The sequence below is a fragment of the Desmodus rotundus genome, chromosome 11 (genome assembly GCF_022682495.2).
Source record: "Desmodus rotundus isolate HL8 chromosome 11, HLdesRot8A.1, whole genome shotgun sequence".
Classification (NCBI taxonomy): domain Eukaryota; kingdom Metazoa; phylum Chordata; class Mammalia; order Chiroptera; family Phyllostomidae; genus Desmodus; species Desmodus rotundus.
The window spans coordinates 83,710,588-83,732,810 of NC_071397.1; the positions used below are offsets into that span (position 1 = coordinate 83,710,588).

The window sequence follows — 22,223 nt, forward strand, 5'->3', positions numbered from 1 at the left end:
ATGCTCATTTACTATTAATATAGAAAGCAGGAAAAGGATTGGAATTGGAATTTGCAGTTGGCAAATCATTCCCTAATTATTTAAAAAATTTCATTAATGTAAACTTCCATCTACCTGAAAGAGCAAAAGAAAAGAATGCTGGCATTGTCAGACTCGCACCCTGGATGTCAGGAAGTTTCAAAATTCACAAAGGGAGGCACGGCCCCACCTCACCATAGGGGCTCTTTGAAGCAGTTCCACAGGCGGGCTGAGCCCTTACCTACTGCTCTACACTGCTTGGGAGGTTACACTTTTAGGCTTTTATCTATTACTCTTTCGTTCTGTTAGGACTCTATACTGCCTGTGGATATTACTATTTTATTTTAGATTTTCTGGTTCCATTCTACTAGGACTAAGTGATTATTACAGATCTGACTGTACCTTTTCTTAAATTCATACTTAAATTGAGAGCAATAGAGAAACGAGATCAACAGATTTGCAAAGGATGTTTAGTAGCAAACATTTCACTCATAATAACCTCAATAAAAAATGTTACAAAAAAAAATTCCGACTTAAAACCTAATCCTATTGTGTCTATTTTTTAGTTACTCTATACTCCACTTCCCAAGCTTAAAAGGCTCCACATCTCTTTCTTGTACTTATTAGGCCAGAAAACCTGAATGGAACGCTCTCATTCCAGTATTTTTCACTGTATGTAAAGGAAGGACTTGAGACAATATTACCTAGAAAGAATTGTTTCTCATTAGCTGCAGCCCCATTTTAAATGGGCCTAAGGGGGAAAAAAATGAAAACCAAGTGTGGGACTAAATATTTCCACCTAGAAGACAAACTCAGATAAAATGGGCTAGTTACCAATAATCACTAGGTATGTTTAAAGGGGTATGACTCCCCTTAGCCAACTATGCCCTGTGTTAATATGTCATCACATAACCTAACAGGTAGTGGTCATTCAGCTAAGTAGTTGGCTTAGTTCTGTCACTGGCCTTCATACCAAAGTTGTCTAGGTCTAGCTCTCAGCATCTCTGTAACTCTTAGTGGAGACCTTCACTGGCTCCAGGTCCTTCTGGAGTGACTAAGACAAGGAATTACAGAACATTAAATCAGCACTGGCTAGTGAGGCTCAGTGGTTTGAGCGCTGGCCTGTGAACTGAAAGGTTGCTGGTTCGATTCCCCATTGGAGCACGTTTCTCTCTTCCTCCTTCCATTCCCCTCTCTCTTAAAAAAAATTAAATCACCTATCATTTAGTCTTTAAATACAATTGCTAATTACAATTAATTATAATATAAAGACAATATTATTTTATCATATATTTGAATTATTCAGTAATTGTAGGAAGTTATATTCTAAATTGGATTTGAATTCCTTTTTTAGTATTCAAAAAATTCTTAAAGACTTGGTCAATTCTTGAATTTTAAAACAATTTCTCCTTTTGATTATTACATGCAAAGATTAATGTACCTTAAATATTTTTACAGATATCCAGAATGCATTTATTCTTCAAGGTCCAAACCAGGAATGGATTTGTGCCACAGAGGCGGAGGACGACAAGTTCCTATGGTTGTCAGCACTCCAAAATGCAATCAAAAGTACAATACAGAAGTGACACTGGACTTACTAAAAAAAAATACTCGGGGCTGCCAGTTGTCCCTGGCAAAGAGAGACAACACGCATTTCCTGTTCCATGTTAAGTTTTGTGAGAGGATGAACTGGGATAGCCCATAAGGTTCTGCTTAACTTATAAACTTCATCATCTATGCTCAATTATCTGAAATTCAGAATAAGAACAAGTCAAGTCCACGATTTTGAGCCAATTCTTTTGGTAGTTTTTTTTTTTATGGACAGTATTAGTTACTTGATTGACAAAACCTAAGACAGAACAAGCATATTATGTATTTAAAGTTTTGTTTTATGATCTAATAAAAAATAAAATCACAATGAAAAGGGTTCCTTAAATGATCAGTCTGGAGAAATATTTTAATTTGTTGGTAATTTACCAATCATCTTTAACATTTTCATGAAATAACTACTGATTTAAAAAAATATGTATAGAAAATATAAATGGCAATTTACTTAAAAACTTATCACATATACCCTTAATATGAATGTACTCTTTCTGAGAGTATTAAAAATATAGCACTACGAAGTACTAACAAGTTTTCTGTAATTTTAAGTGTTCTTTGCTTGCAAAATAAAATTCTTAGACCTTTCAAATAAGCTTTAAAAATTTGTAACATTGTTAAATTAGAAGGCTGTTAAAAAAATACCTTAAAAAAAAAATAGGGTTCTGGCCAAGATAGAGTAGGTAGAAACGTTTCCCTTCCTCGCACAATCAAAAGAAGGATAACAACCAACTTAAAAACAATAAATAACCAGAACTGCCAGAATAGCAGTCTGCATGAAACTCCGACAACCAAGGAGTTAAAGAAACATTCATCCAGACTGGCAGGAGGGGCAGAGATGGGTAGCTGGGTAGAGAGGACCTGCAGCAAGGCCATGGACGGCATGGGCGAGGAGGGGCTGGCTCACCAAGAAACTAAAGACTCAAAACCTCTAGCTGTAAATACTGTGGGGGTTGCAAAGGTGGGAGAAACTCCCAGTCTCACGAGAGAGTTCATTGGAAAGTGGGGCTAAAGCAGAGCAAGCAAGTGGCATTATTCCCTCTCTGACCCCTCCCCTACAGACAGCGCCACAACACAGCAAAGAGGGTTGCCCCGTCCTGGCAAATACCTAAGGCCCCACCCCCCCCTTAACAATAGGTGTGCCAAGGCAAAGAAATATGGCCCAAATGAAAGAACATATCAAAATTCCAGAAAAAGAGCCAAGCAACGAGGAGACAGACAACCCATCAGATGCAGAGTTCAAAGCACTGGTAATCAGGATGGTCACAGAATTGATTGAGCTTGGTCGCAAAATGAAGGAAGAAACTAAGGCTATAAAAAGCAAAATAAAGGAAAATACACAGGGAACCAACAATTAGGGGAAGGGAACTGAGGCTCAAATCAACAATTTGGAACAAAAGTATGAAATAAACATTCAACTGGAACAGAATAAAGAAACAAGAATTCAAAATAATGAGGAGAGGATTCGGAACCTCTGGGACAACTTTAAGCATTCAAACATCCGAATCATAGAGCTGCCAGAAGAACAAGAGCAAGAAACTGAAAACTTATTTGAATAAGTAATGAAGGAAAACTTCCCCAATCTGGCAAAGGAAATAGACTTCCAGGGAGTCCAGGAAGCCCAGAGTCCCAAAGAAATTGGACCCAAGGAGGAACACACCAAGGCACATCATATTTAAGTTACCCAAGATTAAAGATAAGGAATCTTAAAAGCAGCAAGAGAAAAGGAGACAGTTACCTACAAAGGAGTTCCCATAACACTGTCGGCTGATTTCTCAAAAGAAACCTTACAGGCAAGAAGGGGCTAGAAGGTCATGAAAGGCAAGGACCATCATCCAAGGTTACTCTATCCAGCAAAGCTATCATTTAGAATGGAAGGGCAGATAAAGTGCTTCCCAGATAAGGTCAAGTTAAAGGAGTTCATCATCACCAGGCCCTTATTATATGAAATGTTAAAGGGACTTATATAAGAAATAGAAGAAGATCAAAAACTATGAACAGTAAAATGACAACAAACTCAAAGCTATCAACAACTGAAGCTAAAAATCAAAAACTAAGCCAACAACTATAACAGGAACAGAATCATAGAAATGGAGATCACATGGAGGATTTACCAATGGGGAGGGGAATGGGAGAGAATAGGAGCAAAGGTACAGGGAGTAAGAAGCATAATTGGTAGGTACAAAATAGACAGGGGGAGGTTAAAAATAGCATAGAAAATAGAGAAGCCAAAGAACTTATACCTCTAACCGTAGTGTACTATTGGTACACTACAGGATTGTGAACTAGGCTATTTTAAACATTTTCTTTTTTCAACAATGAAAATATAATTTCTTTTAATTTGTAAAATTTTAAATTCTGTTAAAAACTATACAAAACTTCAAATGTTGTTTTATTAGTGTAAATCCACACTTTTGATTCTGTTAAGATATATTCACGCAGCTTTACATCTATGATTCCACAGACAGAATCAACCACTAGAGGGAATATTTGCTATTAGTCAACAATGAACGTAAATTCACAAATTTGATCAAAGTGTATATATATCATATGGTCTAAAACCATCCCTAAGACAATCATCATTGTGAATGGGGCACACCTCAGAAACTCTGTTACAGGAAAAGCCCGTTTACATGGCAAAAGAGTGAGTGACAAGATAGCTCAAGGAAAACTAGAAATCCTAAGGAATTTCCATTCATTCTGTGAATAATTTATGTCCTCTTACATTTTAAAACATATTACTTGAAAATAATCTCTGTAGAGACTAATGAATATAAGCTTTTAATTGGGAGTTAAGTGCATAAATCATCCAAACAGTACTGATGTTTGCAAGTGGATGATACTTATGTTGTTTGTGGTTCAACACTTCCCCTTCACTTTTAGGGTACAATTAAGAACAATCTGTCTTCGTAGCTATTTTATCAGTTTGCTGCTGAATTAAAATCTCACACAAGCCCTGGCTGGTGTGGCTCACTGGATTGAGTGCTGGCCTGAGAACCAAAGGGTCACTGGTTTGATTCCCAGTCAGGGCACACTCCTGGGTTGCAGGCCAGATCCCTAGTAGGGTGTGTGCAAGAAGACCACACATTGATGTTTCTCTCGTTCTCTTTTTCCCTCCCTTCCCCTCTCCAAAAATAAATAAATAAAATCTTAAAAATATTTTAAGCCACTGGTGAACCTGATCAGGTTTTCATAAGGAAAATATAGAACTGACATGGAAAACTAAAAGTACCCCTTTACCCCAGAAGAATGTTGATTACTGCAGAGCTTATGGTTAAAGAATGCCTTATCCAATACAGTTCTTTCAAGTAAAAAAACTAAACAGGAACCTCATTTTCAAGATTTTTACAGAACAAATAAAGATGCTTTATGTGTAACATTTAGTTTACTCAATTTTGTCTTCTTTTGCAAATATGCTTGAGATGTAAAGAGAAGCCCATTCTGTAAATCCAATCAGTGTGAAGTTTTGGCCACTGAAGTGTAACGGACCAATACTGATGCTTTGGAATAACAAGGGTGGGCTGTGCCAACAAACACAATATACCTTCCAGAAAAAGTCATCCTGACCCTTTTATTGTTGAAATTAAAAAATAAAAGATACTTAAATACAATGGTGAACATAGAGGGCAAAACAGAATCATAAAATTTAACGTTGAATTAAGCAATGAGCTGAATGTTTGGGTCTCCAAATTGGCTTGAACCCCAAACTGCTCAAGAATGGGTATGTTCACAGTTAACGGCAATTGGCTTATAGGTGAGAGAATGGTCGAAGCTGTTCCAGTTGAACTTCCAGGGAAATTCTCTCCTCAAGAACATCCTGCAAAAGATGCAAAGCCAAGTTACGTTTCAACATATATAAAAATGAAGGCATATCTATCAACAGCTCTGCATCAAGAAAACAATTTAAATTTGTTAAGATGATGAAGGGACAGCTATTCATTTTTTAAAAAGATACTTCACTTTAGTAATGTTTATGTATGTAATATTAAAATTGCTATTAAAATATCTTATTATATAAATCAGGATAAAAAATGTTTTTGTTTAATAATTAGAAAAGCTAGTATTTCAAATGATGGCTATTATGCATTAGCCGTGCACGAAGCATACCCTCTGCAGTAACTGTAGGTGAGTTAGCACGGATTCATTCTTTCCCCGGTGACTACATCTGGTCATAGCAACTCCCACGCCTCACGCTGAGTTTCAGTTTCACGAAGAACACATTTATTTTGCAATCAGAATTTCTAGTCACTGTTGATTCTGAGCAGTCTTTTCAGACAGTCAGCAAATTCTAATTTATCTACTTTCTCCCCTGACCCATCAACTGATAGTATCGTATTTTAACCAGAACTACCTCTTCCCATTTGGTATCATACTTACTATTTTCTATTCTCGGAGAAAATGAGAAAAGTGATTCTTAAAAAGGCTCCTATATACATTTCTATGATTTTCTTTAGTTCTTAAGGAAAATACCCATTAACAAAATTTCCATCTTCAGTATGGTACTAGCAGCTTGTCCTTAGTTTTATATTATTCCTTTACAACAAACCAAATTTATGAATATAGAACTTGAAATATCTTCTTTGATCAAAGAATTCTACAAGAATGTCATTCATTCAACATTTATCAAATGCCTAATGCGATACTGTGATTTATAAGAAATATACATTTTTCATTCAGATGACCAAACTCTCTCTCTCATATATATTTGGTCTTTATCCATAGTTCCTGGTTCACAGCTCCCCCAAAACCCTAGGAATTTCTCAAGCATTTGGGGGGTCGGGGAGAAAGAGTCTTTTGTTATATCAATAAAAACAACTTTTGGAAAGCACCTAAGTCTGGTTGCCAGGGGAACCAATCAAGTGACTAGAAGGTGGGAACTTTCATTCCCACCCCTGGGCTGAAGGTTGAATCAATAGCCAATGGCCAATGACCTAATCAACCACACCTAATTGAAGGTTTGTAAAAACCCCAAAGGACAGTATCTGGAGAACTTCTGGACTAGTGGGCACATGGGAGATGTGGGGAAGAGTCAGGGTACTGTCACCTGGAGAGGGCATGGAAACCCTGTGTCCCCGTCCCACAAACCTTGACCTATGCACCTTTTCCATCTTCCTGAGCTATGTAGCCTTTTCGAAACCAGTGTTCTAGTAAGGGGTATATTTCTCTGTGCTCTGTGAACCTTTCTCAAATTAACCAACCAAGGAGCGGGCCAGTTGGTCAGAAGTCTTGGTAACAAGTTGGACTTGTGAGTGGCTATTGAGGGGGAGGGGTATCACTGGAATTCCATCTATAGCAGGTTGGTCAGAAACTCTTAACCTGTGGAATGTAATGTTATCTCCAGGTAGATAGTGTCAGAATTGTTTGTTGGTGTGGGGGACCCCCTCCCAATGTTGGAATTGGGTCTGGGAACCCAAAAGACCTAATATGTACTAGGTTTAGGGGATAGAGACAAGATGGTTTCAGATTTACCTAGGAGAGCTCCAGTTTATCTCTGTGGTCCTGGCCTAAGTACTAACACATTCCTCCCTCTCTTATCTCAAAAGTTGATTGGTTTGGATATAAATCATATGGTCACCCTAAACAGAAATGATTGTCATTTACCCTTGATGAGTTCAGTTTAGCTAATAGGGCAGAGACAAATGTGCCACAGATAATAACTCCAGGAGACTGTAATAAATGCTGGATGTGAAGAAAATGTTATGGAAATGAACTAACTTTGTAGTCATTTTACATTTCTGCAAATTCATTTCTATTCATCTTTGTGGTTTACAACCTTGCTACTCAAAGTGGGGGCCAACAGTCTAGCAGCATCTCCAATCCCTGAAAGTTCATTAGAAATGCAGAATTCTCAGGGCCCTACACAGTGAAGTTGAGAACCACTGGTTTATAAGACATGAATGTTTAATGCTATTAAGCCATAAATGATTCTGGATGTTAATTTTTATTCACAGGGATTAAAAGAAATCATGGCTAGAGTAAGAAAAACAAACCCATGCCTCTCAAGTACAGAAGCACACATTACCCCTAAGCACCACTTCTACTTAAGGCTTGTCTTGTCTTTTCCACATGCGAGATGATCTAAACTGCCTCCATCCCTCTTCTTTAGATCCGTGTTAAGTCCCAGGAATAGAACCTCAGTTATCTTTGATGAAAGGAAAGCTGACAATACTCAGATCATCTCAGAAGAAGAGTGTAGAGAGAGCCATCTCTCTGTGATCTGGGAAGTACCTCAGGCCACCACATCTCCTCACTTGTTTCACTACGAAAGGTTAAGGAACATTGTAAGAACAGCAATGCCTTATACGGCAGTCATATCAGGGTTGAGATAAGAAATTCCTTCTAATGTTAAAAGACTCAAAGGCATATAAAATATTTTAGACACATATTTCTCCTGCTACGTGGAAAGTTTCATACTAGTGTAAGAACTGCTGGATCACCTCTAAGTGCCAGGTCGGCTCTGACATACTGAGTCCACGCAACTTCCCAAATATTCACATTGGGAAAACTACATCACCTTTAATTGTTGCTGTAATTCACTGTTCAGTCTGGCCAAAACTGTGTTGGTTTCCTTATTGCGTCTAATTGATGCCTGAATAGCTTTCTTATCTTTCCCCACAGACCTGAGGAAATAAAGAGGGCAAAATAAATAAATAAATAAATAACCAACCTTCATCTCTTATCTTTAAATTCTCTCCTTTCATCCCTGATCTACCTCTAAAGACTTTATTTATTTTTAGGGAGAGGAAAGAAGGGAGAAAGAGAGGGAGAGAAACACTGGTGTTACAGAGAAACACCAGCTGGCTGCCTGTTGTGGTGCCCCAACCAGGGACTGAACCCTAAACCCAGGCATGTGCCCTGACTAGCAAACAAACTGGTGACCTTTCGCTTTGCAGGATGATGCCCAACCAACTGAGCCACACCAGTCAGGGCCCGGGTCTATCTCTAAACCAGAAAGCAGAGGGAGAGTCTTTGCCTTACTAGTATAGTTTAACCATCCTTACTCAGTTTCATTTGTCAACCAAAGGTATCTAAGCTTCAGAAGCTTAATTATTGTTGTTACTGTTTTAATTATTCTTCTAATATAGAGTCACCTGGGTTTAATTAGTCTAGAGCAAGCATTGGCAAACTTTTTCTGTAAATGGCTGGACAGTAAATATTTTAGGCTTTGAAGGCCATATGGTTTCTATTGCATATTCTTGTTTTTTCTTTTCTCTCTCATTCCCTCTCCTCTTTTTATAAAAATGTAAAAGCCATACTTCATGGGACTTACAAAAACAGGCCTTGGGCTGAATCTGGCCCATGGGCCTGGTCTGCCAGTGCCTGGTCTAAAACAACTATAGTTAAAGTAGCAGCGTTGCTCTAGACTATTAATTTTTTAAAAGTCTGCTTCAGGGTTTGCAAATGGAACTGGAATTGAATTCCATAAAAGAAGGGAAAAGTGGAAAGATTACTTTACTTACTCATAAATGAGAAAACTCTCAAAGAGCAAAAATTAAGAACTTCTCTTCAACTAAAGAGCTAGTCCGACATAATTTCTTTCTGGTTGATATTTTTAATTGCTGTGATTTTTTAAAAAAAATACTTAAGATTAATTTATTTTTAGAGAGAGGGGAGGGGAGGGAGAAAGTGAGGGAGAGAAACATCGATTGGTTGCCTTTTACATGCCCACAACCAGGGACCTGGCCCGCAACCCAGGCTTGTGCCCTGACCAGGAATCAACACACTGAGCCACACCAGTCAGGGCTTAATTGCTGTGCTTTTTGTTCCTAATAATTAAATATGTTTAGGAATAGCTTTGATTACCTAGGAATAGAAGGCTGTGATGCAAGAACACCAGCTAAGACACCTGTCTTTTGTGTATGTTCATCAACTTCTGGCCTTAACTCATCTTCTGATTTTAATCTTCTTCGAACAGGTTTCGGTGGTGGAGCAAGAGGTGTTGTACCTTTGCTCTAGAAGACAAGAATCCCATTAATAATGAGCATTTCCTAAAGACACTCATGGTTAATCAGAACTTTGCCAACATCACTTGCTTTCCTTAAGCCGCTTATTCTTCAAAAATTAAGTAACTTTTCCTACTTTAAAACAATTTACAATTTGTAGCAACACAACAAGAAAGGATATTCCTACTTGACATCACAATTGTGAATATACCCACTAGATAATTTTTAAAGGGTAATAACAGCTCCTTGTGACCTGAATCTGATTCAAACCTGTAATACAGATTTAACATAATGATGATACATGCTCAATATACACCTGTTCAATAAATATAAAAGGGAGTCTCCAGAAATGTGCATTCATTATCACCACAGGATTTCCTACTCAAAAACACGAAAATATATCACCTTAATGAAGAAAGCAATTTATAAAGAAGTGAAAAGCCAGGCGTTGTTAAAAAAAACAAAAACCCTTCATTAAGGTGTACGGTAATTGTAACTCATGAAAATGAGTGGACATTTTGTTAGAAACTGTGACTCTGCCTTCAACAGAATCAAATATAGTATTTAGTATTTATCATAACCTGATCTGACCTGTTAATAAACGCAGACTCAACTGCCATCTCTTCCCACATGTTTAATTTGTTGCCATGAGTTGACAAAAATTAACTATTAAAAAACACCATAGAACTACTAATGTAGTAAACATTAAAGCGTCCAGAAAGTAGAATTTAACCACTTTCAGAAACCAATGCTGTTTTAATAACTATTAGGGATGTCTGGATGAAAATAGAAAAAAAATTAGCAAAATTTGGGTAGTGTACTGATATCTGTAATTTACTTGGAAATGTAAACAAAAGATAAGAAGGATTGATATAGATCAGCGATTTTCAATCTGTGCTGGAAGAATTGTTAAAGCACTCAGTACCTGACTATGTAGTCAGGGGTACTGTCCTCTTCTCCCTTAGATCAAGGGTGTCAAACTCATTTTCACCAGGGGCCACATCAGCCTTGCGACTGCCTTCAAAGGGCCAAATGTAATTTTAGGACTGTGTGAATGTAACTACTCCTTAACGAGGGCAAAGGAGTTTGGCGCTGCCACTGGGTAGAAACAAGGTTCCGGGCTGGATAACACAAGGTGGAGGCCAGATTCCACCCTGATCTGGTGGTGGAATCATGCAAGACGCAGGAGGGCCTTGCATTTGCCACCCGTGTCTTAGATGACCAAATAAAAAAAAAATGACAGCCAACACAATAGCCCTTCAGTGTGTATAAATCAAGTTTACACCTATTTTTGGGGGTCAGACTGGCAAAAAATATATTTTTTGGTGTGCTACAGAATTGTAGTGTTTTAGCTTATGCTGTGCCATGAGGTGAAAAAGGTTGAAAATTGCTGATATAAACAGATGTAAGAATAGTGAAATATGCATTAAAGGAAGTATGATAAAATATTAATGGTACAATAAAGGTGTAGGTTTATTGATATAAAATGTAAAATTCTTTCAACTTTTCTGTATGTTTAAAAATTTTCATAAAATGTGGGAGAAAAAATTATCCCTAAAACAGTTAAAGACACAAAGAATATAACATTAACTTTAGAGGGTTGATCATTTTTCCCTATTATACTTAAAAACCCCCTGCACTTCCAAAAAGGAAGTTCTACTACATGTACTTAGAAGACTTTAATACCAGATAAATGCTGATAACCTGTGGCATGCACTAATATAGATGACAGACTACCATTTAGAATTTTTAATAGGCAGAGGCAGCGGAATGAGTTAGATGATCTCTAACTTTATTTCTGAGATATCTGTTATCTTTAAAATCTTAAAAAGTAAAAAGGATTTCCTGTAACATTTTGTACGTACAAAACAGTCAATGTTCTAAAAGACTCTGCGCATACCACATTGGCGGGAGCAGTAGCAGCTGTCTTGTCTTCAATTTTACTATCTGTTTTGGCAACTCGAAGAGAACTTGCAGGATCAGAAGCTTTTTCAACCTAGAGATGAATACACAATATTACTAATTATATACAAGTAATATGTAATTATGCATAAATATATGTCACACATCAGAGTAAAAAGTTAAGAAACTATTCACTGTGACACTAAGGAATCTGAGATGAAGATGAGAAGGAATTGAGAAAACCTGTAAAATGACCATTCCCTACTGCTGGAGGGCAGAGAGGAAGGAGGGAAGGTCATAGACCTGAGGGTGGTGGGGAGGGCTGAGGATGCAGCCACAGCACTGCTTAGGAAGTCCTTGTGGTTCGGGGAGGGGATGCATCCACCCCAGGGGCACAAATACCAGTACCCAGTGCACACCAGTACATCCCCTCAAGTTGTCCCCTGGAGGTGCGGTCCCTACCCTGAGTGGCCCCACAGTGACACAGAAGGTTACAGGTTTGAAGAAGTGGCTAGTAGAAAATTTCCCGTGGATCAGATCTATAAGAAACCTTTAGCAATGATGCCAGTCAAATAAACATGGATTTTGGGATCTGTCAGAGAGGCTCAACAAGTTGAGACAATCAGAACTAAGGTTTTAGAATTCCTCTGGTCCGTCCAATTCCGTACTTGTATTTAGTGAGGTCAGGGACCCCTAGAGAAGTTCTTGCCACCGGAGCTAAACAGTCTCCTGCAACACTGTCTGCAAAGCCGTAATCTGCCTAACTAAAGTGACTTACTCTCAAGTGTACAAACTGAGTGTAGCTGTGGTAACCAGCGCCTGCTGCTACATGGAAGTCTTCACCAAATCACAAAATCAGAAGCTCAGCATTAAGATGCAACCCAGGCAACTGTTTTAGCCAGGACCAGATGGTTGTGTCTTTTTACACAACAGCTCCTCCCACCCAGATTCTGATTCTTACTAAGCATTATACTGCAACTAGCAGATGTCTAAGGCCAATGAAAAAATTCAAAAGCGATGACCTGGGGACTGTAAATCCCCTCAAGGAAGCAGCAGCAGGTATTTTGCTCACTGATGTTCACTCTAATATGTGCTCCTTTAGAGGTTCCTCTGTTTACAGACATGCTTTGAATATGATATGGAAAGAGATTCCCTGTAGAAAATTAAATGAGCCCTTAAAAACTAACCGGCAAGACTTCTGGATGTTTCTCAGCTTCATCTTCTTGTTCTTCATTTACATTTGATGCAGCAAATACTTCAAATTGGCTGAAATCTGCAAAATTTGGTTGTTCCGGTATCTGCTGAGGTGAGGTACTAGTGTGAGTCATTAGGCCGTCAGCATCCACGGGCCGATGTACTACGGGACCAGGGGCCTACACGATGGTTTGGAACAGAGGGACAAACATTTTATTGGCATAGCAGTCACAAAGGGGCGTCTTTTTCTTTGAAAATATTATTATAAAGATGCTCTGTTTTATTATCTGTAAATTCAGCAAAGTGAGCTACAGTGACATTAAGCTCTACAAAAACCCAGAAGTGAAATGCTAAGACATTAAAAAAAAAACCAAAAACAACAAAACCCCAATAAAAGAGATACTTTTACAAAACTACTATTGCAAAGAAAGTGCATAAGGAGAGAGGAAGGTCTGGTCCTACTCTCTGATTCTCTTTTTTTTTAAAGGGCTACTTGCTGCTTAACAGATTGTTCTCTAAACAAGTTATTTTTTTTAAATGTTTCATTATATTTCTAAAAAGGTTATTTTTAAAGTGTGAAAAACAGTGCACTAACGATTCCTCCAGCACTTAAGTGTACTTCACTTCCATTTGTCCTCCACTCCTTTGCCAGACCAATCCTACAATTTTCCATCGAAAAATACATTTGCTAAGTATCTCCTTTCGGCCACGCACTATGGTTGTAACACTGAACAAAACAAGTATGGTCTGTGCCCTAGTAACGCTGACAGTCTCCTGCAGGATGAGACACAGGTTAACAAGGTATTGAAATAGAGTGTGAGAAGTTTTATGACAAAGGAAGTACAAGATGCTATAGGAATAAATCAGAATTTTCTTCCTTGCTTACCCTTTAAAAAATTTCCATCCCCTTTAAGAAAAATTCTATCCTCCTCACAGTGACATATAGGAGAGGCTCTGCCCCTTCCCAACCTCTTCAGTTCCCTTTTCCATCACACCAGTTGTACTGAACTAACTCGATTTTCTTTGAAGAACATGCCAGACTTACCTCACACCTCTGTGGCTTTGTGGGTTCCATTCCGTCTGGTTGGAATGCCCTCTGCAAAAGGACTGTCACTTTATCTTTCAAGTCTCTGCTTAAGTCTTACTTCATTCACTTTACTTAACCTTTTCAATGTGACCCCTGAACTTTACTAACTAGTAAAGGCGTAGCAAAGCTTTTCATAAATACATCTGCTGTTGCATTTATAATTGTTGTTGATAGTTCTGTCTTCCCCACTAGACCAGTTCTTGAGTCGAGAGACAAACTCGTCAGGTCCTAGAGCTTATTCCCAGTAAGAATGCATCTGTGCATGCGCTGGCACGTTGGATGACATAAACACTGGAAGAGTCAAGTTTCAGTACCTTTCATGATTAAGAAACCATCTTTTTAAGTGAAAACACCCAACATTTTTAAGAGTCTAAAAAACAATTCAACCAAATTCATTTATGTAAAGGTAGTCAATCAGTCACATAAAACTAACAGCTATAATCCAGAATCTGCCCTGGCACAGAATAGTTCTGTGCAGATCAAAACAATTTCACCCTGGCAGGATGCAGAGGCCACCTGCCACTTCCTGTACTGACGCAGCAACACATCCAGACAGCTGCAGTGAGGTCACTGTGAACTACTGCTGGACCCAGCAGAGAAGGACATCTCGGATCTCCTGACCCTTTGTTCTGTCCACTAAACCCTTCTTCGTCCTGACACTATCATTTGGTTCAACTATGAAGCTTCTTAAAAAAAAAATAACTCAAATCTTTACTGGAATTATCTTTCAAAAATAAGACTTATCTTCTCTGATTTAACTGCTCAGAGGGAATGACAATTAGGCAACTTTGGACCTTCTACATAATTCTAATAGAATCCAATACCTCACAGACAGACTGACCGTGAGAAGTAATGACTGGTGTTGAGTAATGAGCACGCTGGCGAATACCTGTGAGGGCTGTGGTCTGGGAGGCACTGCAGGAGGGTGGGCAACAACTCCAGCCTGTTGTTGTCCTGCATGGATATACGAGTCTTTGTGTTAGTAAATATAAAATTACTTCGCTAGTAGAGCAGGTTGAATGAATATAATCAAATGATACAGATTTCTAAGGCTGTCTGTCTGGTAAGTACCGGAAGGCATACACTATCTCATGTAACTGTCGAGATGTGACCTAGTGGCCAGATCGCAAGGCCTCTTCTCAAACTCACTTCTCTCGTTCGGTTGCCCCGCCTCGTCCCTGCAATACCATGCAGTCTTGGTTTTCTCCCCACATGCCGACTGATCTTTAGCCATCAAATATGAGGACTTCCAATTTTCTCTTTCAATGAACACTTCACTCTATAGTTTCTATGTAAATGACTTTCCGACCCTACATCAACCTCCCCTAGCCCACAAACCCAGTGGCCTGCTGATCATCATCCTCATCATTCCAAACTCATCATGTCCAAACAGGACATCCTCACCCAGTGTCCCAACTTTTCTATTTTGATCAACATAACAATAATGACCAGTTACACAAAAGTTAAAATCTGAGAGTAAGTTATGACTCCCCTCTCTCCTTTGTCGGCTAACTTAAGACCTACTAACTTTCCCTCCTTGATATCACATTGTGCTTTTAAAATCTCTTGCGGCGTCTCCCAGGTTCCCATCTTTATCACTTGAATTCAAATACATTTTAGATAGAAAAGAATCACTTCTCATGTGATACTTTTTAATTTTGAATTTTCCCCTCAGATAAATATTTAAAAAGACACATTGAGGATATATTGTGTGTCCTTAATTAACCTTAAAATCAAATGATAACATACTTTATGGTTCTCCAACCCCTACCTGTGGTGACTGCAAAGGTCCGATTCATGTCTAGTGATGACGACCTAGAATGAGAGGGCTGTGGCCTTGGAGGGGGAGGTGGCGGTGCAGGGTTATCAGGTGACGTCCCTGAATGAGACCTGTGAAGTTCACCGCATTACAGTTGGTCATGCTACTGATATGGAAGCTTTCTTCTTTTTTAGCACTCAAACTTGGCTAAGCAGCAAAGGGTATTTTCCCAAGTAGGTATTCAAGTATTATAATGAATAAGGACAGTACTATTTATGGTGTGCATTAAGCAAGTGGTTATTTAATGTGGCAAATAATCTTTTTATAAAGTATAATTTTACATTTAACAAAACTTCAAAATATTTGAAAAGAAGGTTAATTATTAACAAGAATTCCAGGTAGACTGGAAAACTAGTATGATGTTTTCCCATTCAATTAAACGTACTATATATTAGTCTAAAATATTTATTTTTAAATATGAGAAGTTCTACTTTCAGATATGGATAGTTTCCAACTTATTTATAAAGTTTGGAGTTTGGTAAGTCGAGGCAGAATTTGGCCCAACTACCTGTGGTTCCTGTGCCTGAGTTACCACTGGCCACTCCATCTTAGAGGTGACTATACTTACGCTCGACTCTCCCTAGAGATGCACTTATTTGCGACCAAAATGTTCTATATTCTGCAAAGAGTCTCATGGACTCTGGCAATCTGATCCTCACTTACAGGGATAAAAAGCAGAATGAAATCCAAGATGACTGAGAATTTTAACAAGCACAGGAAAACTATATGAAGGAGCAGCCTTTTGAATCTAAGCTCTTTGGCGATTCTGTATTACTAGTCTCTTTCTATGTCCTCCAGGTATGTGGCAAAAGGATACCTACCACATATAAGAAATAAGAGGAGACAGATGCTTCTCCTGTAGTTTTTTTTGTGGATGGTAGAGCCCTTGCAGACAAACTCTTGCCACCCTCACCGATCCCACACCCTTTTAGTTTGTGCCTGAAAAACTATACATAACGCAGATCTTCAAGGTCAGTAGGTAGTCCAACACTGGACTGGGGGTTCTGGAGAGCTTTTTAAAACCCGGAAGTCTTTTTGTGATTGCCCTAAGGCTATAAAAGGAATCTGCACACTTATTACTTAAGCAGACTCTTATGTTTACCTAAAAAAGGACTACCAGTATTAAATTGCTACTGCAAAGAAGTTATAAGCCCTTCTTCTTCTTTTTTTTAGATTTTATTTGTTTATTTTTAGAGAGAGGGGAAGGGAGGGAGAAAGAGAGGGAGAGAAACATCAATGTGTGATTGCCTCCCGCACACCCCCTACTGGGGACCTGGCCTGCAACCCAGGTGTGTGCCCTGACTGGGAATCGAACCGGTGACCCTTTGGTTCACAGGCCTGCGCTCAATCCACTGAGCTACAGCAGCCAGGCAGAAGTTATCAGTCTTTAAATCTTCCACAGAATGCCATGAGACAATTAAGGGTTTAATTTGTTTTCTGTTCAAGTTGGAAAAAATCAAAATTATTTCTCTTTTACATAAATCAATAGGTAATCTAATAGCTTTCAGTGAAGCAAAATATACTTGGTCCTAAACCATTTTAAATATTAAAATGTAACAAGATATTTTAATATGTTTTTTATTGATAGAAATACTGACCTTTGACGAGTTACATTGTTCCCGATCTGTTCTGGGTCTGAAGTAAAAGAGTCTGAACTACTGTAACCATCTGCTGATAAATGGAATATATCCTACTTAATAATAATAATTTCTTCACTTTTACTCTATGTGCCTCAAACAAATATAACTGAATTACTGTTTCAAATTAGAGATATTCAAAGACTGGCTAGCAGGTTAACAGTTCATCCCAGTATTACTATAAAAAATTAAATGTAAATCAAATAATGGCCTATTTATACAATAAAATACTATGCATATAGATTAAGTTACAAACCAGAAAAGTTAACACTTAAAAACAGAAATATTCAGAATAAGTCACATGAAAGGGGTTCACAAAACAGTACATACATTTCAATTTTTCTCCAGGGTGTTAATCACCTACTAGGATATGAGTTACTACCCCCGCCTTTCCTCTTATCTCCCGTATAAAATGTAAGCTTCATAAAGGCAAAGACTGGTTTATTCTATTGCTGAATCCCCAGTGTCTAGCACAGAGCCTGGCACATAGTATTCAATTAACATTGGCTAAATAACTAGATACTGGTATACACAATTTCTTGTGAGACAGAAAGAAAGGAGCTAGTGGGAAAGAGCCAAGGGACTAAATCTGGCTATTTGAGAGGAAGAGCAAACCGGAGGCCTGCCTTGAAGCAGGTTCAGGCAACGATGGGGAACCATTTACTCATATAGTGGGTAGGTGTTAAAAAAGGTTGACTATTCTCTACCTTATTTGGTGAACACAGTATTAAACAGCTATACATTTGCATTATTTAGGCTCTAAATCTAGACTTAATAAACTTCTAATAGAAGATGTAATGCTATCTTTCACTTACCTACAGTATTTCCAGAAGAAAATTTCACTGACGAATTTATCTTATTTTCTTCTGATAGGTCAGATGGTTTCACAAGTAATGGGCTAGTGGGATTGGTATGATCTAGTAGAGAATTAATAGGTAAAAATACAAGCTATAGATATCTGAATTAACAAATTCATAAACCTCGGAGCACATGATAAGACTTCATTTAGATATTACAAAGAAGTAGCAGATAAACTCATGGGATATAAGACAAAATACTTTTTTTACACAAAATAATACTTTATCACAAACAAATATAAACATATTTATATAGAAATGTTTTCTGATATAATAGAAGATATTTCATAATAAAAAAGTCGATTTGCATGTTCATACTTTGTCAATTTTATCCCTATAGGGAGGGTAATTACTTGAACAAAATTTCGATCATTTCATGGTATCAGTTTGGCATTTTTAATACAAATTCTGTAATACAAACAGCTGTAAATAAGTAATTTATTATGCTGTCTTACAGGAGATGTATTTACCTCTGAAAAACCCTAACTATAAAATCTATTTAATCTAAGATGAAGAAAAAATTCAAGAGTGTAAGCAAAAGAATTTCAAAGCCAAAATTTAATATATGCCTCTTCGGTTACAATTTTAACATACTTTAAATGAAAATTCACAAAAGTGATCATAAAAACACAGTCAGAAAAGGCACATTTTTCCAAACGTCCTTACTTAAAAGTTTTATAATTTAAACTCAAAAATTTCCTTTTATAAATTGTAACATAACTTAAGTATACATATAAATACATACACATGTAACTGTAGAAAGTACTATGTTGAAAAAATTAGCATTTATGAAAGAAATCTGAACGCTGACAGAATAATTACTTGTGTATTTTAGTTGATGCTAATGTAAAACACGACCTGCTAACCTAAAATACAGCCCAGCCAGCCTCCTTACCATTGCCAGTTCGCTTAAGTTCCATTTCCTGCATGTGGATTTTGCTTGGAGTCATACGGATGGGAACTGGATGAACAATAGCAGTATCCTAGAGACAAATGAGAGGGAATACAGAATTTGTATTAAAAATGCGAAGCTGATACCATGAAAAAATCAAAATTAACAAAACTTTAAAAACTGGTGGCTAGACTCTCTCATTCACACTAACACAAGCATGAAAATTAATTTAAGTTAAAAGTTATAGAATTATATGTAAAAAAATCAAATTCACTATATGTGCCTAATAATTTGATTTCTTTGATACAAAATAATTTTAACTTCTGACTGATTAATGAATGGATTGCATAAAAATGACCTTATGAAAATACAATTTAAGACATATTCAAAGGCAAAATATGAAATATCTGATGAAAGCATACAAATCTGAACCTCTCAGGTTAAACTGAACTATTTCATGAGAATCCAAAATCAAGTAACAGATTAAACTCATTTTGAGAAAACTGATCAAGAAAATTTGACACTTTTTTTCATATATAAAAAAGTTAATGAGATGCCTGCTATAATTGTAATAGAAGGCACAATACATACTTTTATAGATTAGTTCTATATAATTCTAAAATTTTGCATACAACTTCTACCCCAAAATCTATTTGTTTAAAGAGAGATCAGTAAGACTCCTATTCAAAGACTCTAATACTTTTCTTAAACCTTTTCAAGACTGTAATACATGTGATATTCCTAAACTTCACGTGTGGCAAGCCTTGTTAGAAAAGTAAAGAAACTGGTTGAAGAGACTTTGGAAAAGAATGAAAGAGTAAGGCAAGGAAGAGTGGATAAACACAAATGGTAGCCTCTCAGAAAGGAAAGGAAAGGAAAAGAGAAAGGTACACCTGGGAACATAGGCAAGCCTGACCCTGGGAGCTGAGACTCCCAGCAGAGGAACCAGAAGGGGATCAAGCATCTGGCTTAAGAGCAACACACCATCTGAGAAACACTGCGGAGGGGGTTCAGATCCCTCTGTGAGAAGACGGTTTGTACGTGTGCTGCTGCTAAAAACTCAACCTGAGATCCTTACATTTCAAATTTCTAATAATGAGTCAGGTTTACACTTTGGTATAAAGGGTAACAACCTTTCAGTTTCAGCGGAACGCTGCTTTGACGACAGCACTGAGTAACACTAAGACTCCGCTAGAGAAAGTTAAGTTCCAGCAAACCATTTCTTGTTTAACAGCTCTCCTTGGCTTAGTCTCATAGTCTCTAAATTTAAACAGTTTATAAAAAATTAATTTTTTATTGCAATTATACTGATAAATCCATTCATAGTAATTGCCTGCCTCTGTACCACTGTGATTCTGGACAGGGTTCATGTATTATCCAATTAACCTGAACTCTAAAATTATAGTTAACAAGATGAATATTACAGATGGATAAAAGTTTAGATTCCTCACCTAATAATGAGTCACTCACAGGAAAGTACTTGTAACAACACACTTAAGACGTTGTTATGGTTATAAAAACATGGCTTTAGAAATAATTACTAATTTCTTAACTTACAATTTTAATAGCAGAAATAACTGCTATGAAAATCAGAATTTAATATTATAATGTAAGATTAAAAGAGAAAGAAGTGATAGTTTGTGACACAATAAGTTCTTATTGCAACCCCCTATTCCCCAAGGCTAGAAAAAAACAAGCAAGGAAAACTTATTAGATGCTCTAACTTATATCTAATATCTAATATATAGTCTGTGTATACTTATAAAATCAAACTTATAAAGCTTGCAACAGTTGGAAATATTAATTAGCCTTTTCATATATTTCTAGTACAATAAATGGAAGTATAATAAGGACTCCAAGAAAAGAAAATTATGTTCCATTCATTCCCCCAAATAATTCCTGTAAGTTTCTATAGCAGCAAAGCAATTATGTATTGCATACTTCACCCATACATCAACTGGCTGCTATGGACCTGTAATAGCTTTAGTACAATGGATCCTGATACTAGCAGGAAAGGCAATTCCTTGAAGCCCAGGGACCAGCATATCAGAAGCTCATGTGATCTCACAAATGACAGTCACACAGGATAGAGAGCTCTGACTTTAAGCATTTCAACATCCAAATGAGGAACCATGAATGCTTACAAGCCTCTGAGTCCTGAGTCACAAGATGCCAAAGTAATACTCTATCTGCTCCAAATTAGCATCCCCAAATTTAAAAAGAGAGAAGAAAGTATAAGACTGCCTGGCAGCTTCTCCTCCTTTCTTCTATTTAAATAATCCAAAGCCTTTAGGAAATCCATTCCTAATCATTCATGGCACATTTGTGTCATCTATTTGGGCATCTGATTTTATACAATTTAGTACTTTACTGAATATTATATTAATGTCCAGATATCTGTATTTTTCTACTTCCTTTATATCCTGTCATCCAGTCCAAATCCAGCCCTTCTGTCCCTTTTGTCACCAAATTAGTTCAGGTGCTCATCATCTCTCTTTGATCCATCAATCTTCCACACTATTGCCCAAGTGATCGTCCCAGCTTCCTGTTCCTCGGCCTCATTTTATCATGGTACTTCTTGTAGCCTACAGTGTCTATGAGATTAAACTCAGGTTCTTGGACTAACATACAAAGATTTTCCTAGTCTGGTTCCAACCACGTCGGTCAGTCCCCATCATTCCCCACACACGTCTACCCTCCATTTTCACCACACTGAATTTGATCCTGCTCACGATATTCTCTCTGCTTCGAATGCTCTTGTTCACTTCTGGTAACTCATTAACAACTCAGCACACAAACATAAACTCTTCTGTAGAAACCTTTTGGGCTGAGTTGGTCCATGGTTCTCTGCCCACAGTTTCGTCCATAGCCACAGATGATAATTATGACAACAGCTATATTATAATCATCAAGTTTATGATAATTAAACTGTGGTCTACTTAAGACTGCAATTTTGTTTTTGACATCTTTGTACTCCTAGAAAATATCACAGGCACCTAGAAAGGGGCTCCACCAAACCAGGTGAGTTGGCTGGGCATAATCAGTGATCAAACTCACTTCCGTTTCGTATCCTGAATTGCTCGGAAGTTCTGCAGCACTCAAGATCAGGGAGGAGACTAGTGCATTAAACGTCTAGACTCCTCAGTCTAGAATTCTCTTGCAGAGGCAGATTCTACCAGAGGCAATTAACTGACATGCAGTTCAACAAAAGTGACCAAGTTTCTGTAAATGAGGTATCAGAAACTCAATTTCACCCAATTCTGGGAGCCTAC

At 37.5% G+C, this 22,223-nt stretch overlaps 2 protein-coding genes across 20 annotated transcripts in view; one reads left to right on the forward strand and one right to left on the reverse strand.

Moving 5' to 3' along the window:
- ECT2L (epithelial cell transforming 2 like) overlaps positions 1-3,814 on the forward strand; it is a 75,907-nt gene extending 72,093 nt beyond the window's left edge. For 8 of the 9 annotated variants that reach the window (XM_053914132.1, XM_053914125.1, XM_053914126.1 and 5 more), the window contains one exon: positions 1,477-1,701. In XM_053914132.1, the coding sequence (XP_053770107.1) occupies positions 1,477-1,604 (128 nt within the window). In that variant the 3' untranslated portion in view covers positions 1,605-1,701. Of the gene's footprint in view, positions 1-1,476 lie in introns of all 9 variants that reach the window. The other variant, XM_071219621.1, reaches the window with a different exon arrangement.
- A 1,352-nt stretch (positions 3,815-5,166) lies between these two features.
- REPS1 (RALBP1 associated Eps domain containing 1) overlaps positions 5,167-22,223 on the reverse strand; it is a 76,193-nt gene continuing 59,136 nt past the window's right edge. For 4 of the 11 annotated variants that reach the window (XM_053914139.2, XM_053914140.1, XM_053914135.2 and 1 more), the window contains 11 exons: positions 18,955-19,042; positions 18,018-18,119; positions 17,164-17,236; positions 15,518-15,636; positions 14,588-14,700; positions 13,705-13,755; positions 12,653-12,838; positions 11,464-11,559; positions 9,424-9,572; positions 8,135-8,240; positions 5,167-5,437 (listed from right to left, as the gene is read on the reverse strand). In XM_053914139.2, the coding sequence (XP_053770114.1) occupies positions 5,369-5,437; positions 8,135-8,240; positions 9,424-9,572; positions 11,464-11,559; positions 12,653-12,838; positions 13,705-13,755; positions 14,588-14,700; positions 15,518-15,636; positions 17,164-17,236; positions 18,018-18,119; positions 18,955-19,042 (1,152 nt within the window). In that variant the 3' untranslated portion in view covers positions 5,167-5,368. The remainder of the gene's footprint in view (positions 5,438-8,134; positions 8,241-9,423; positions 9,573-11,463; positions 11,560-12,652; positions 12,839-13,704; positions 13,756-14,587; positions 14,701-15,517; positions 15,637-17,163; positions 17,237-18,017; positions 18,120-18,954; positions 19,043-22,223) is intronic. The other 7 variants (XM_053914144.1, XM_053914142.1, XM_053914143.2 and 4 more) reach the window with 5 other exon arrangements.